At 43.8% G+C, this 16,279-nt stretch overlaps 2 protein-coding genes across 3 annotated transcripts; one reads left to right on the top strand and one right to left on the bottom strand.

Moving 5' to 3' along the window:
• Window positions 1-1,700: 1,700 nt before the first annotated feature.
• Window positions 1,701-5,879, bottom strand: tstd2 (thiosulfate sulfurtransferase like domain containing 2). Its single transcript, XM_030739661.1, has 9 exons — window positions 5,387-5,879; window positions 4,233-4,522; window positions 4,034-4,142; window positions 3,797-3,916; window positions 3,474-3,579; window positions 3,202-3,317; window positions 2,585-2,743; window positions 2,304-2,442; window positions 1,701-2,191 (listed from the first exon to the last, which is right to left on the bottom strand). The coding sequence occupies exons 1-9, from the start codon at window positions 5,516-5,518 to the stop codon at window positions 1,971-1,973; spliced, it is 1,392 nt and encodes a 463-aa protein (XP_030595521.1). The 5' UTR covers window positions 5,519-5,879; the 3' UTR covers window positions 1,701-1,970.
• On the top strand, window positions 5,831-15,139 carry ncbp1 (nuclear cap binding protein subunit 1). 2 transcript variants are annotated; one of them, XM_030739660.1, is made up of 23 exons: window positions 5,831-5,864; window positions 7,426-7,514; window positions 7,716-7,816; window positions 7,912-8,068; window positions 8,164-8,271; window positions 8,511-8,632; window positions 8,752-8,821; window positions 8,974-9,189; window positions 9,466-9,563; window positions 9,661-9,724; window positions 9,815-9,925; window positions 10,585-10,649; window positions 10,737-10,799; window positions 10,909-10,983; window positions 11,406-11,509; window positions 11,635-11,757; window positions 11,840-11,942; window positions 12,216-12,309; window positions 12,398-12,501; window positions 12,625-12,742; window positions 12,856-12,993; window positions 14,007-14,120; window positions 14,580-15,139. In XM_030739660.1, exons 1-23 carry the CDS (start codon window positions 5,831-5,833, stop codon window positions 14,691-14,693), a joined length of 2,385 nt encoding a protein of 794 aa, XP_030595520.1. In that variant the 3' UTR covers window positions 14,694-15,139. The 2 variants fall into 2 exon arrangements, with proteins under 2 accessions (XP_030595520.1, XP_030595519.1); XM_030739659.1 differs by having other exon boundaries at window positions 12,853-12,993.
• The last annotated feature ends 1,140 nt before the right edge of the window (window positions 15,140-16,279 follow it).

Below are 16,279 nucleotides of genomic sequence, written 5' to 3'. Positions count from 1 at the left end.
TTGTCTCTGTTATTCTCTGTATTCTGTGCTCTCTTCTTTCTTAATCTATTTCCCTCTGTGTCAGCGCTAGCCCTGTATATCTGGCAAAAGACGTATGCACACACTGATCTTAACTTAGAATCCTAACTAAAGGCACTTTCTGTAATTTCCCCTCTTCCACCACCAGGCGGTGTGTTGAGATGTTTTAGATGCCTGCTTGTGTTTATAACATTTGACATTTCTATTTATTTCCCAGAATACCAATATAAGAACATGCGCTTACTGATTTACCTGGTACAACTGAAGGTTAAACTGACTCGCTGCAACACCTTCTGGTAGATACTGGTATTACACAAAAGTACAGCCCAGCCCCAGTTCAGTTTCAGGTGATTGCTCTTCAACACAATACAAAGACGTTTTGGACCTAAAGTCATAGTGTAGTGGCTGTTTCTTCACATTCTGCTGATAGCTTTAGTTTCTTTTATAAAGCGGCGCCAGGGTAACCCCACGCCCCCACCTCCTACACACACATACACCTTATGATGGATTTGACAGCTGAGGGACCACTAAATCACCACAGTATAACACAAAGTCAGTTAAACTTCAGGGATATCAATCTGTCCTGTTAGGAAGCATGAACCATTGAAAATGGATGTAAATGAAAGTGATACCAGGTGCTCTGAAAAGACCAACAAAACAAGCCCCCAAAAAGGGAATGGTTTAGCAGCCGGTGGCCACAGACCGTTGCCCTATCCTTACGTCTCCTGATTGTTTTCTAGTTTTGCTTTCTGCTGGTAGCATGAGGCAGTACCTGCAGCCCATTCAGGCCGAACAGGTAGTTCAGCTCCTCCAGGACGGCATGTCAACACATGCTACGTCTCCCAGCACAGTTTCAAGAGCGTGGAGGAGATACGAGGAGACGGGCCGTTACACAAGGACAGCTGGACCTGACTGCATAAATAAGGGCATCAACCCAGCAGAAGCATTGGTATCTGCTCCTTAGTGTGAGGAGGAACAGGAGGAGCACTGCGTCCTCCAGCAGGCTACTCATGCGCATGTTTCAGACCAAACTGTCAGAAACAAACTCCATCAGCATCGCATGAGGGCCCGACATCCTTTAGGGGAACTTGTGCTCACAGCCCGGCCCTCTGCAGCTCGACCGGCAGTCATCTGAAATCACCAGAACTGGCAGGTCCACCAAGGGGTCTCCAGACTCTGTCACATCTGTCATATTCAGTTTTATTAAAAACTATGATTTTCTTACCAGTTTCATGGACTGCTTCTGTTGCAACAACTCAGGAATTTCTAAGATTTGGGTATAAATAAAAGTATATTTAATCATATACATTATCTATATTAGTTAATCAGAAAGGCGTTCTTAAACTATCACCTGCTGAACTTTATAACTGTACACTTTTGGGCTGTTTTTGATACACATTTATAATTACATATGGTAGAGGGAAGTTCTGCCATAAATTTGTGTCATGCCAAGAGAGGCACACAGATGCACTGCTGCTTGTGGTTTGTTTAAACAGTGACCTGCAGACTCAGTGACCTGCACCGGCCGGGGTTTGCAGATTCTGGAAAGCACAAACTCTTAGTAATGCGTACATGTTTTGGTTACACACAGAGCACTAAATAACGGTGAATCTGTGTGTTAAAAGGCTTAAAAACACAATTGACAAAATATCTGTCAGAGATTAAAAGTACAATTTGAAGCTGAAACATTTATATACACATATGTTGAAATTGAGCTTTCATTACAAATGAAATGTTTACAATATTTACATGATCAAATCCATGGATTCAGCAGATATTTTCTAAATTTACTCAATAAAAATCACTAAAATGTTTCATTAAAATCACCTTCATGAGCCTCCAAATATATCCAACTTAATTCCCAATATAAGTATGAAAAATTCCTCACTTTAAAATTTACTGCGATTTTACACAACGTTTCTGTTATCTTTGAGCACTGAGGTCCGATCAGTTCACACATCTTGAGGGATTTGGGGGCGTCCGTCGGTGCACTCGCACTCCTCTTTGTGAAGTGAGGTCTCCTCGGTCTGAGCCTTTCCTTTGCTCTGGCAGGTGGGGCAGCAAGCGGTGTGGCCATCCCGTCTACAGCCGGGACAGGACAGAACCAGCTGGCAGCAGAACTGGGTGGAGCAGAGCTTATACTGGTCCCACGGACACCGGCAGTACCTGCAATCTGAACAGACACTTATTTTATTTTAAAAACCTATTATGAGACAATTAAGAGTTAATGGATCCTTACTGATACTGTTTAACATGCAGAGAACGGGCTGCGTTCATACGCTAACCTGAGATGATGTCACTGTTTGAGGAAATGGCATAGCGTTCATCAAACACGAAAAGCTTTCCACGATAGAAGCCCTCGGGGAAACGCTCCAGGTATTTATGAATTCCACCTTTCAGCTGGTAAACCTCCTTACACACATGCTGGCAGCAGATTCAGGAGATAAATGTGAACAAGAATTTAAAACTTGAATGAAAACTGTGCTAACGTGTGTATAATATCTAAACTACTGCTAAATGGCTCCCCCCCTGTGAAGAACCAGCAACCTGCAACACGTGAGCTTACTTTGGAGCGGAGGTAGGCGGAGCCACGCTCACAGCGGATCCCACCTGTGCAGTACATCAGGACCTTCTTGTCCCTGAACAGCTCGAGGTTCTGGTCCACGTAGTCCGGGAAGTAGCTGAACTTACGGATATTTGGGGCCAGACACTGAGTGAACTGCCCCTGAAGGCAAATAAATAACAGTTATTCAGTTCAGCAGCCTCTGCACATTATTCTGAAATAGCCCCGCCTCAGTACCGCTGCCTCTGGCTAAAACACTGAGGCTTATGAAACTGAGTCCAGACATGCTTTTCTGTTTGGATGCAGACTCTTTGTTTCCAACTACAAATCTCAATATTCTGCCCATCCTTAATATTTGCTCGTGGTAGCTGGTGCAGACTGTGCACAAGCAAAACCCAAGACCTTATGCCCAGCTGAGCGAGTACTAAAAAAGTACCTGGTACCAAGTACTAATGGAAATCCCTACAAACCACGCCGAGTCGAGTCGAGCCCCACTGAGTAGATACTGATGGAAACGCGGCATTACATCACCCTGAGACAACCAAAAGGACCAGATTACAGCCGACTGAAGCTTTGGAATCAGTGAAATGATCTCCAAAAGAAAATTGGTTTTCACTCACAATTTTACTCTCGTAATAATTGCGGCAGTCCAGGAGGATGGTGTCATTGCGCGAATCTCCTTTAGCCAGAAGAGCCTCCACTTCTTTATGAAACTCTTCGGGCTCCAGATGAACTCCTAAGAGGCAAAACAGACGCGCAGCAGACGTGATCAACAGGCACAGTACAGAGTTTCTCATCAGCTGATCCAACAGCATAGCTACGCCTGCAGAGCGGCCGTTATTTTGATAAGAAAGGTGATAATATTAGTGAAATGGCTACAAACAAATAATACCTGCCAGCTGGTAAGAAATAACATCAGGGTCCACTCCCATTGGGACGATCTCCTTGTAGACCCCGACCTTCAACTCTGTAAAACACTCTGCGCCACCATCACTGGTCTGAACAAACACAAATGAACAGTATCATTAATATTCAAAGTTATCAAAAAATATAGTGTCTAATTGTTTATGTCAGTCATGGAGAAAACATACAGTAACAGTTCAGTTTGTGTCTGATGGAGCCTGAAAGAGTCCCATGTCCCTATGCAGAAATATTAAGAGGAGGCGGTGACACTAGTACATAAAATCTCTCTTTTATTCTTTATCTGATTCTGACCTTAAAATCCTCCCTATCCATCCTGAACAGTGGCTGTGACTGCATTGATTCTATGTAAATGTCAGTGGCCAAGCTGGTGCCACCAACCGTTCCATTGATGCCTTCAGTCGCCACCCTCACCTAAAGGAAAAGATTAATATTTATTTTAATGGCATAGTTAAGCTGAAAAACCTTGTTTTCTCTGCTCCTTCGTGTAAGCATCCCTCAGCTCGAGGCTGGATGGGAGAATTGTTTCACCTTGCCAGTTAAGTGGAGCTTCTCACACAGAGCTTTCTGCCACGCACAGATGACGTGCGGATCCTCGACCTGACAGTAGTGATAGAAGAGCAGAACTCTGCCTGGACCGCTGACAGACAATAAGAAAACAAAGACAGAAATGAGACACTTATCTACACTATTGATTATAGTGTGCCAGCTGAACCCAGACTATATGCACCTTTTAAGTTGGTTGTCAGGGATGTGACTGATATCGGGAATCCACGCAGAGACGTCCACTGCTTCTGCCTTGTGCTCGTTCCCCTGCTGTGTTTCAGGCTCTTCTTCCAGTTGGCTTAACAAACGCTCGTACTCGGCCCGCGTGAGCTGCTGCACTTCAGCACTGTGAGCTCGGGCCACGTGTTTGTGAATGGCTGCGTGCTCGTCGAAGGTCTGGCTGCAGCAGCACCACGAAGGCCTTCCTTCCTCTTGACTGCCGTCCCTCTTGGATGCCACAAAGGCAGCAAATGACTGAGAAGGTGAAAAAGATAAAGATTTTATAGCTGCATCAGTATTGCTTAGGCTTAAATTATTACAAAAAATAACTAAAATAAAAACTGGAAAATATTACAAAAAAAAAAGGATTTTTAGACTCCCAGCCCCCAACTGAGAAACCACTGATAATAAAAATACAACTATAGGATGCAGTACAGGCCACTGTAATACTATGTTAGTAACGGTGCTGTATTTAGCGTAGCTTTGTGGTGGACTGTGTAAAATCTCAATCACTCTGAATACATTTTGCAGTTATTGTAACAGAAACTGCTGGTTTTTCAGGGACGGCTGAATTTCGTTAGATTTAAATGAGCTTTCTCTAACTCATGTGGGTCAGTCCATCTCAGATTGTGTTTCTGTGGTACAACGTGTCATCTTTGCTCAATCAAGCCTGCAGGTTGGATGAAAATAGCACATTCAATAATATAGCATTCACAAACTTTTTTTATAATGTTAGTGTATAAAGCAAATATGGGACTTTACTGCTTGATTTTTCATTCATATTTTAACTACTCAAACATTTTTTAATATATCTGTCCCAAAGTACAGATCCTGATTCAGTGAAGATTTCAGGCTTTTTTCTTTAATGGTTTTTGAGAGATTCATGTTCAAACACTGTCTCAGATTTTAATGTGTATTTGATAAATGAAGCTAAACTTCCACAGCAATCACGCTATAACTTTTTTATAGGCACATCAGAGATGATCGAGCAGAAAACGCTCTAAAAATGTGATGATTTGATAAAAACGTGCCACGGACATGAAAGTTTCCAAAGAACACAAACACAACCGTGTGTTCACTAATCTGTGAGTCAGTTGAATAGTGTTTCCTGATGCCCACCTTCCTCCTGCAGAAGCTGAAGTACCTCCTCTGTGGGGCAGAAAGTTGCTTCTCGTGTTTGGATCCATTACAAGCTGAAGACTCAATCTCCCAGTTCATGAACTCTGAGCCGGCTGCATCATCCGCCGCCATGCTGTTAGAGAGCTCTTATACAGTTCGCTACTTACCGGTTTGAGTAACAGTAAATATAAAGTCATACATATTATTAAAAACAAAAACAAAACAAACCTGCAAACGTGCAGCGGAAAAATCAGAGTATCAAAGGCGGTCGCACCTTCCGGTTGAGCCGGATGTGCTTCACTTGAATCAGACCGCTGTTATTTTTCGCGTAGCGGCTGGAGGCTGAATGAGCCACATATAAAGTCGTTTAACGGACTCACTGTTTTCTTTCTCAGTCATCGTATCGTCTGGCTGTCTTGCATCAACAGCGAAGCGGAGTGAAACATGTCCAGGAGGCGGCACAGCGACGAGAATGACGGTGAGGCGGTGCGCGTTATTCGGACCGCTAGGCTAACCAGCGGCGGCTAGCTGGTGTTAGCGAGCTTTTCACGAGTCCACGCGTGCTGTTCGGGGGATTATTTTACGAGGTTAATACTTGAGGGGTTTATCAGTTAATCCAAAAAGGGCAAAACAGTGATAGCTGCAGGTGCTTAGTGACATTGTGGTGCACTAAAAGCGAGAAAAGTGCGCAAACTGTTCCAGCAGCGGCAAAACGAGCCGGTGCAGTTAGCTGCTGGATTAGCTGGCGTCAGTGCAACAGCGGAGTAAATGAGTGTGGGGGCGGTTACCAAACAGTGCAAAACATGCGTGAGATTTGATGTTCACATCTGTCATGGGGTTGGTTAAAAGTTAAACCATTGGTCTAAATTTATGGGGGAAACACCTAAAAGAGTGAGTTGTGTAAGATCCTGACATTAAATGGGGTCACCCCTGGTAATAGATTATTCCAGCTCTGTTCTCTTAATCTGGGACTCCTTTACAGCACCTCTGCATATGCACACAGGTAAACGCACCTTCTTCTGAACGGCCAACTTTCGGAAGCCTGTAGAGGGGCTGTACTCACAGTGAGTGCATGGGAGCAGATCTGTGGGTAAACAGAGGCCTCCTGCCTGGGCAACAAATTCAGGGATTTCCATCGTAATACAAACTTCCTGTTTATTGTTGAAGCACATTTGTTCAGCTTGATCAGTGTGCAGACAGATGCTCCAGCTGTTGAAGCTGTTGCTGGAACCAAATTATTATGTTTGCATTTACCCCATCACCCATATATATATATATATATATATATATATATATATATATATATATATATATATATATACATATATAATATAAAAACTGGAAAAAACTGCTTAAAAGTACTTTCACTGCAGTCTTGCAGTTTCCTCTCTTTGTGGGGTAGTCCTGTGTTTGTTGTTGTTGAGCTGTGATATGCAAACTGTTGGATACTTGAGTAAAATGAAGCAGTTTCATGTTAATGGTAAATGGACTAGTTCTTATCTTTTCTGCTCTGAGCACTTACACATTTACATTCACCCAAGCACTTCCATGTGTAACTAAGCTAAGTGGTTTTATTGTCTAACATTCACACTCCAATGCTTGCATCGAAGAGCAACTTGGGGTTCAGTATCTTGCTCAAGGATACTTTGGCATGCAGCCCAGAGCAGCCAGGAATCGAACCACCAATCTTCCGATTAGTAGGTGACCTGCTCTACCTCCTGAGCTACAGACACCCCAAATTAAAGCTCTTATGGTTCTAAATGAGAGTATAAGCATGCTTTTCAGGAGCTTTTTGACAGGTTGTTTAATTCACAATCTTCTGCTGTCATTTTTATTGCAAATGCTCTAAAAACACCTTCAAATGGCAGATATGATTAGAGATTAACTGGTGAACACAGTGGAGCATTTATCAGCCTAACTTTAAAAATGTAAAGATCTTTTTAAGAGTGGCCTATTTATGAGAAACAACCAGATATTTCCTACAGGAGCTGCTTGAACCTCTTTCAGCTCTTATTATTGTTCCTCTTTCACCTTTGCAGGAGGTCAAGCCCATAAGAGGAGGAGAACATCGGAGCCGATTGAGATCGAAGATCGTCTGGAGTCGCTGATATGCCGTGTCGGGGAAAAGGTAAGGAGACTGTACAGGGAGGACACATTTTTACACTCTGGAAAGATGAGCCTCACAAGTCCAGTACGATACTTTATCTCTAAAGGTAGACACCAGAATTTTTGTCTTCATTTTGCTTTATGTTAGATTGCTTTCTATTGATACCTTGTTCTCATGCAGAATAGTCGTATTTGAATTAATCTGTAAAATATTTCCTTACAGAGCACGTCGTCCCTCGAGAGCAACCTGGAGGGCCTCGCTGGCGTCTTAGAGGCAGACCTCCCCAACTACAAAAGCAAAATCCTGCGGATTTTATGCTCTGTGTACGTCCACACCTTTTCTCACTCTTTGATTTCTAATAACGGGTAAAAGGGGTGTTTTGAGTGGCAGTTGTCATTATATTGCCATTTGCTGATAGGGCGCGCCTCCTGCCCGAGAAGCTGACCGTCTATACGACCTTAGTTGGTCTCCTCAACGCTAGGAACTACAACTTTGGGGGCGAGTTCGTGGAGGCCATGATCAGGCAGCTGAAGGAGACGTTAAAAAACAACTTGTACAATGAAGCTGTTTACTTGGTATGCTGGCTTTGCAGAATAATCTCAGAGACTGATTTAAATGAATCAACATGTGCACTTTGGTATGTCTTTTATAATCATATCTCTTTGATTAGGTCCGTTTTCTGTCTGATTTGGTCAACTGCCATGTGATTGCTGCTCCCTCCATGGTGGCCATGTTTGAAAACTTTGTCAGTGTTACTCAAGAGGAAGATGTGCCACAGGTGAGCAGAACTAGACTTTAAAATAATAATTAGGTGATTTGTTGTTTTGTGTTTAGTCTAAGTTGTAAACCTATTTTTTATGACAAACTAATATTCTTACTTTTATTTTTAATGAGTCTTTAAATATGATTATTATGGAATGTGTTTGGATTTTTACGAGCTGACGGCTGCGCCGTGGTCCATATTGAGGTGGATTATGGATTGCGAGTTCTATAACTGGTCTCTTTTTGCGTCGTCAGGTTCGGTCGGACTGGTTTGTGTACGTCGTTCTGTCCTGCCTGCCCTGGGTCGGTAAGGAGCTTTATGAGAAGAAGGACGTCGAGATGGACCGACTCCTCAGCCAGATCGAAGGCTACCTCAAGTAAGATGGCCTTTTTCTCCAATTTGGTGGTTAGATTTCAGTTATGCAATCATTATGCGCTGCTTCTGGTTCATTTTTAGTCTCATCTGAAATCTGTATCGCCCACTTTTTTTTTTAAGGAGGAGAGTAAAGACCCACGTTCCAATGCTGCAGGTGTGGACTGCAGAGAAACCCCACCCACAAGAGGAGGTGAATGTCCTGCAGTCAGTCGGTCTTAATTTTTAATGCAATTCTGATGGGAGATTAAAAGTTGAACAGCAGCAAATATGGCCTCATATTTACTGGAGCGCACTGTTAGGATGCAGTAATAACGTAGTAATAACTTCCTGTCCGTTCTCCAGTACCTGGACTGCCTTTGGGCTCAGATTCAGAAGCTGAAGAAGGACCGCTGGCAGGAGCGTCACATCCTTCGTCCCTACATCGCCTTTGACAGCGTGCTCTGCGAGGCGCTGCAGCACAACCTGCCCCCCTTCACCCCACCGGGCCACATGCCCGATGCCCAGTACCCCATGCCCCGGGTCATCTTCCGCGTGTTTGACTACACCGATGCCCCAGAGGTTCGTTATGGATAAAACGCTGTGATTGGTTAATCAGACTGTCTGAGCTGCAACATAAGAATGTTCTCTTCTTCTGCCATCGTTTACATGTTCACTTCTGAAGTTAAATAACAAAATGTTTCCTTAAATCTCCTCCTGATATTAACAAGGTCTGCAGATATAATCAGAGATTTTGTCTTCTTTTTTTAATCATATTGTAAAGCTGTCACCAACATGACCTCCTGTTGATCTTTCATTTTGTGCGTCCTTTTAAAGTTTTCTCCTCTCTCTCTTCAGGGACCTGTTATGCCTGGCAGCCATTCTGTGGAGAGATTTGTTATAGAGGAAAACCTGCAGTGTATTATCAAAACTCACTGGAAAGAGAGGAAAACATGGTGAGTAATGAGGGTTTATTTAAAAGTCTGAATGTGCAGCTGAACTGAACTGAACTTGTGCACTAAAGTGTTTTAAACTTGTTTTTCTGACACTCAGCGCGGCCCAGCTGCTCAGCTACCCGGGCAAAAATAAGATCCCGCTCAACTATCACATCGTGGAGGTACGTGCTGTTGTTTCTGGTGCCAAAGGTGCAGAAATGCAAAGCTGGTATTATAATGTGGTGTTTGGGGTTTTTTTCTTTTTCTTTTAGGTGATCTTTGGAGAGCTTTTCCAGCTGCCCTCGCCGCCTCACATCGATGTCATGTACACCACACTGCTGATCGAACTCTGCAAACTGCAGCCCGGATCCTTGCCCCAAGTCGTATCCTTGATTAATAACCTTCAGTGCACACCTTTTTATAATCTTCACTTAAATGGACCAAACTGTTGCAGAAAAAGGACCCTGAACGCACCACACGTGCTGCCTCATTAAACAGATCAAACCAAACGTGTTAGAGAATTTACCGTGATGTTAAAGTTCTGTGAGGTTTAAAATGTCTTTATTGATCCCTGTAGGGGAAAATCCTTCTCTAGATTTAACATGGTATTCAGAGCAGAGTCCAGTACTCAGTCCTGAGACGCTGAGATTCTGGTGAAACACTTTATCGTGGGTAACCTGCGTTCTCCTGTCTGTGCTTCCTGGATCCTTTTCGTCATCGTTGTTGAATACAGGCAGCAAAAAATGCAGCAAAACTACAGAAACACATTTATTGTTGTTAGATTGGTGTCACAGTAGCACAATAAAGCTTAAATGATGTAGAACAGCTTAATAAAATAAATGCTGTATGATGAGATGGAATATCTCAGTATGGTGAAAATTACACATAATGGGCAAAATTCAGGAGGAAATGGAAAAAAGTTAATTATAAATAAACATCTTGATATAATAAGGAGTTTAATGAGTAAAAGGTACCTGTGAAAGTTAATGGGCTTCAGGTTTCATTTAATGAGCACATCTTTGCTTTAACACCTGCCTGTTAGCTGGCCCAAGCCACAGAGATGCTTTACATGAGACTGGACACCATGAACACCACCTGCATAGACAGGTAATGTTTACGCATCTTTACTTGAACAGTACAGGGAGAAGGCTCTGATTTAACACTGTAATCCCATCTCACTTCTAATTTTTACAGATTAATTAACTGGTTTTCTCATCATTTGAGCAACTTCCAGTTTCGATGGAGCTGGGATGACTGGTGAGCGACCGAGGGGAGCATTTACAGCTGCCACATGAATTGTTTTAATTGAGCTGACAGATTTTTTTTTTTTTTAAATATCTAATATGATCTGTGTCTGTCACTGAAGGTCTGACTGCTTGACCGTGGATCTAGAGAAACCCAAGCCCAAATTTGTCAAAGAGGTTCTGGAGAAGAGCATGAGGTACGGGAGCATCACTCGAGTTTTCTTTGAGTCTTTCTGTCCTGCAGAGGAGAACGGCACCCGTGAGGAAGTCGGGTCTGGTAATAAAGTCACAGAGAAGAGTTTTCAGGGCACAAGTCTGTTTGTTTTTTTTTGTTTTTTTTTTATTGATCGTTAGTGTTCATGATGGTGCATCAGGGCCAAGAAAGAGTTCAAGTTACAAGGAAATATTCTTTTGGATTATAAAGTCATAAATTTGAGAAAAAAAGAAGAATCACATGAGTTCATTTCATTGTGAATTTATGATTTGATCATCTAGGAAAATGTTTTGTCTCATAAATGTGTCGCTTCATTATCAAAAATGCTTTTTTAAACGTATTTTCTCTCTGATATGAGTGTTTTTAACGTCTCCACTGTGGTCTCTGTTTGGCTGCTTTGCTCAGACTTTCGTACCATCAGAGGATCGTGGACATCGTCCCTCCGACCTTTTCAGCCCTCATTCCTGCTAATCCCATCTTCATTTACAAATATGAAGATGAGAGCTCCTGTAAGCATTGTTTCTTATTATTAACACATCTAAAAACAAACAGGAGCAGACGGCCTGTGCCTGAAACCTGACTGTTCTGCATCAAATGCTGGTAACTAACAGTACGACTGCCTGCTGCTCCGCAGCTTCGTTGCCGGGGTACCCGATGTCCATCACCGTTGGAAACGCCATCAAGAACCGAGCATCCAACGAGGAGATCCTCACCATCCTCAAAGAAGTCCCCAACCCCAACCAGGAAGATGATGATGGTTTGTTTCCTGTTTTATTTGATTTACTCCTGCAGGGCGACGTCTCCCTTCTTTGGTCACATGTCTTTCTCTGTCCGTCCAGACGAGGGCGAGAGCTTCAACCCGCTGAAGATCGACGTGTTCCTGCAGACTCTGCTCAACCTGGCAGCCAAATCCTTCAGCCACTCCTTCAGTGCGCTCGGCAAGTAAGGAGCCAAAATGTTGAATTATATTCAGATTTGATACAGAATAATGTATCAGATATGTTCAGTGAGGGAACAGCATTTGGAGTGGAATTAAAAATGGTGTGTGTTATTACACAAAGTGGCAGAAACAGTCACGTTCACGTGAAATTATTAAGAGCTAAAACAAAGTGAACTATTATTACCTTAAATGCTCCTGATTCACATCCCAACAAGTTTTAGAGTTAAACGAATGAGTCGAGACTCGCTGGCCTCACCTGCGTCTGATGCTTCCAGGTTTCATGAGATCCTGAAGACTCTGGCAAACAGCGACGAGGGGAAGCTGCACCTCCTCAAAGTGCTGTATGAAGTGTGGAGGAACCACCCGCAGGTACGCAAACAGTGTGACGCCTACAAACGCGTGAATGAATCCAGTTCCAGTTTTCGGATCATGTAAACCTGTCTCTGCTGCTTCGTAGATGATCGCCGTGTTGGTGGACAAAATGATTCGGACACAGGTCGTGGACTGTGCTGCGGTCGCCAACTGGCTCTTCTCTCAGGACATGGCCCACGAGTTCACCAGGTGGGGCGTGAAACATCGAGAGCGTACGGATGTTTAGGTTTTACCTCGTTGGAGAAAGAACAGAGATCTTATGAAGGGTCTGGAGTTCTCTGTAAACTGAGAGACTCTCTGTGTCCCATCTAGGCTTTTCATCTGGGAGATCCTGCACTCGACCATCCGAAAGATGAACAAACACGTGCAGAAGATCCAGAAGGAGCTGGAGGAGGCCAAGGACAAACTGGAGAAGCAGCAGCACAAGAGGGTAACCTTGTTGGTTTTCAACCGCATGGTCATCGTTATGTAAACCGTAAACCTAAAACAATCCAAAAATGATATTAAATGAATTCGGTCAAAATGTTTGTTCGCTGCTAGAAGGACAGCGGGGACGACGAGGACATGGACAAGAACAGTGAAGATGAGGAGGGTCAGCTGGAGGAGCAGATCGAGAGGCTGCAGGAGAAGGTGGAGTCAGCTCAGAGTGAGCAGAAAAACCTCTTCCTCGTCATCTTCCAGGTACGGACCGTTTACTCGCAGGTGGGGCAAGCAGGTGGGGCAAGCAGGTGGGGCAGGGGCCTCTATATCAGAACCCTGCAGGTGAAAGTAGAGGAGTGATTTCATCCAACCTCTAGTGGCCACCAGTATAAGTGCGCTGGTTTGCCTTGTGGCCCGGTGTCCTGCAGGTTTTAGATGTGTCCCTGATCCAACACACCTGAATCAATCAACCTGAATTACCTCCTCAGTATACAGGTGAGTTCTCCAGAGTCCTGCTAATGATTTCTATATTTGACTCAGGTGTGTTGAAGCAGAGACACATCTAAAACCTGCAGGACACCGGCCCTCGAGGCCTGGATTTGAGAATCCAGGCGTATGCAAACCAGTCGTGCTTACATGCAAAGTGCTGATTCTGAGCAGATCCCCACGTCACTGCATCTGATTGGTCCTTAGAAGGGATGCATTGTGCATTAACTGCACTATAGAAAGGGTTGATCTGCGTTATCTCCAGCATATAAAACACATGCTGGGTTTGAGTCCGGCCTGCCTTCTCCTGCTCAGTGAAAGAACAAGGGGACAGGTTGAATTCTGTGTTTAAAATGGTGGTTAGAGGAGCACGTCCCAACAGACTGCGGTGGTTTTAGCAGGGCAGTGAAAACTCAGTCTGTTATCCCTGAGATGAAACTCTGAGTTTTCAGGTTTCTGGCTTTCTCCTCCTCTCGTCTAAAACAGCTGACTGGCCCTTTACTTCATTTCGATGTCAAATCTCAGAGTGCAGTAACAGATGATGTTTTTAAAGATGCATGTCATGACTCAGGGTGAACTCACCCAGAGCTGATTGATCAGCTTTTCTGGATCTAACACTTCAGAGTTTGTTAAATTAGCTTCCTGGATCCAGGCCCTGAAGTCTAAGTTAAAGTCGGACGGACGGTCACGGCTGCTGACTCGGACTTTCTTCTTTCTCAAGTTATTAAAATGTGAGATAAAAGCCTGCTGCACGCGCGCATCTTTAAATAAAGTTTTTCCTTCCTCAGCGTTTCATCATGTTGTTGACGGAACACCTGGTTCGCTGTGAGACGGGCAGCGTCGACATCAGCACGCCCTGGTACAAAAACTGCATCGAGCGGCTGCAGCAGATCTTCCTCATGGTAATAAAGTAAAACACTCTCACACGTCATCAGATTTGTCTTTATGCCCACTCGGTCTGCTTTTCCTCTGCTCTGGCTGAGTAAAAATTGATCTGGAGGTGGAGAGCTACTTCCTGTACGATTGAGGTGGAGTACACCTGCAAAGGTTTGGCCAACCGTGAGGGAGGTGAAGGCGATGGTATAGTGAAGAGGTCGAGTGGTTACTTTAGGTTTGAGACTTATCAGAGCGGTCAGAAGCATGGAGGCACATATACATATTACACACACATTATTAGACTCAGTGTGACTGACGGTGTCCGTAAAGCTGCTGGGAACTTACTGTATTTGGTTATGAAACCCAGGCTAGCTTTACTGAGCCCAGTCTGTGAAACTACACACACACACACACACACACACACACACACACACACACACACACACACACACAGATTTAATGTGACGTCTCCCCTCCTCCTGCAGCACCACGCGACCATCCAGCAGTACATGGGAACCCTGGAGAACCTGCTGTTCACCGCCGAGCTCGACCACCACATCCTGGCCGTGTACCAGCAGTTCTGCGCCCTGCAGCTCTGAGACTCACAAACCAGATGAAATGTGTACTTGTGTTCACCTGACGTGATGACGCAGCACATTAGAAACTACCAGCTCTTGCATCAAGAATCTCCTCTTCAATTTTTTTTTTTGTTTTTAACACCCGTCTGGTGCCATTCATTTCAGTCATGCAGAGACATCAGAGGACGGCTGTTTGAAAAATCCTGTCATTGATTCGCTGTAGTGCTCCATTTTTATTTTGTTTCTATTGTGTTTTTCTTTGTTTTGTTTTCCCTTTAGTTCATCTTTACCTCCCGCTCGCACCCTCATGAACGGATCTTTTTAAAACTGAAGACTGAGCTGGAGAAATGTTCATAGGAAAGGAGCTCTGATCGATTCTCAATCCAGAGTGCGCTCTACTTTTTTTATATTTGTTTTATGTGGAATTGGGAAGTAATTAAAGCTCTCCGGAGTCTTTATCCCCCCTGCTCGTTGGTGTCATTGTGTCTTCATTAGATTACAGGATGAAGCTTCTCTGCAGATACTGATGTTAACCATAAAATAGTCAATTCAGTTTTATTTATATAGCACCAAATCATAAGTCGCCTTGAGGCGCTTTGTATTGTGGGTAAAGACCCTACAATAATACAGAGAAAACCCGACAGTCAGAACGACCCCCTGTGAGCAGCACTTGTTAAAACTCCCTTTTAACAGGAAGAAACCTCCAGCAGAACCAGATAAATGGTGAAGCATCAGCGTTATTGGTCCTTTTGACTAATAGTTTAAAAGAAGCTGTTTGATTACAACAGTATGAACACAGGACTAATGAAAAGCTGCTGCTGGTACAAAGGATGCGTTTCTCTCAAACCACAGCACGCGGCTGCTGCTTTAGCTCACTTGGTTGAGCAGGTGAACCGTATGCTGAAGGACTGCAGGGGCCTGAGTTCACCTCCAAACCTGCAGCGTTTCCTGTGTCGTTTCCTCCTTGTGCTTCATCTATTAATTCATTTGTACTTTTGTCTCTGTGACCATTTCAGTGACTTCCTGCCACAAAAATGTGAAATATGACAGCAAGCAGAAACTGATTAGAGCAATTTTGGTTATGTGAATTCAGCTGCAACAGTTTTAAATTTATAAGGGTTTACAGTCCTGTGAAAAACTAAGTGCACCTTTACTGCTTCCATAGGAAATAAGAGTCTGAGCAGCAGCCAGGTGCTGCTGACTAAATGCACCTCTAATGAAAGCAGAAGTTTGGGAGCTTCAGGTGTTTTAATGCAATCCCTACAGTCTTCCCACAAGTGGACAACCCAGCAAATTCACCCCAAAGTCAGTGCAAAAAAAACCTACAAAAACTCTGCAGATGGTACAATTAACATAAGACTGAATAGGTGTGGCCAGTTTGGAAGGGTTTCCAGAGCAAAGCCTCTAATAAAGAACACGGCTTAGATTTACAGATCTGAACAAACTGCAAAGGTTCAGGATCAGAGTTCTTTGGAGAGATGGGACTGAAGCGGAGATGTTTGTCCACAGCACCAAACCAAACTCAGCACAAACACCTGAGAGCAGCTGTCAGCACGGAGGTGGAGGATTTAGGCACCCTGCAGTCACCCAGTGGACCGTGAACTCCT

This window comes from Archocentrus centrarchus, chromosome 10 (assembly GCF_007364275.1).
Source record: "Archocentrus centrarchus isolate MPI-CPG fArcCen1 chromosome 10, fArcCen1, whole genome shotgun sequence".
NCBI classification, from domain to species: Eukaryota; Metazoa; Chordata; class Actinopteri; order Cichliformes; family Cichlidae; genus Archocentrus; species Archocentrus centrarchus.
This window is presented reverse-complemented; position numbering and strand designations above follow the sequence as displayed.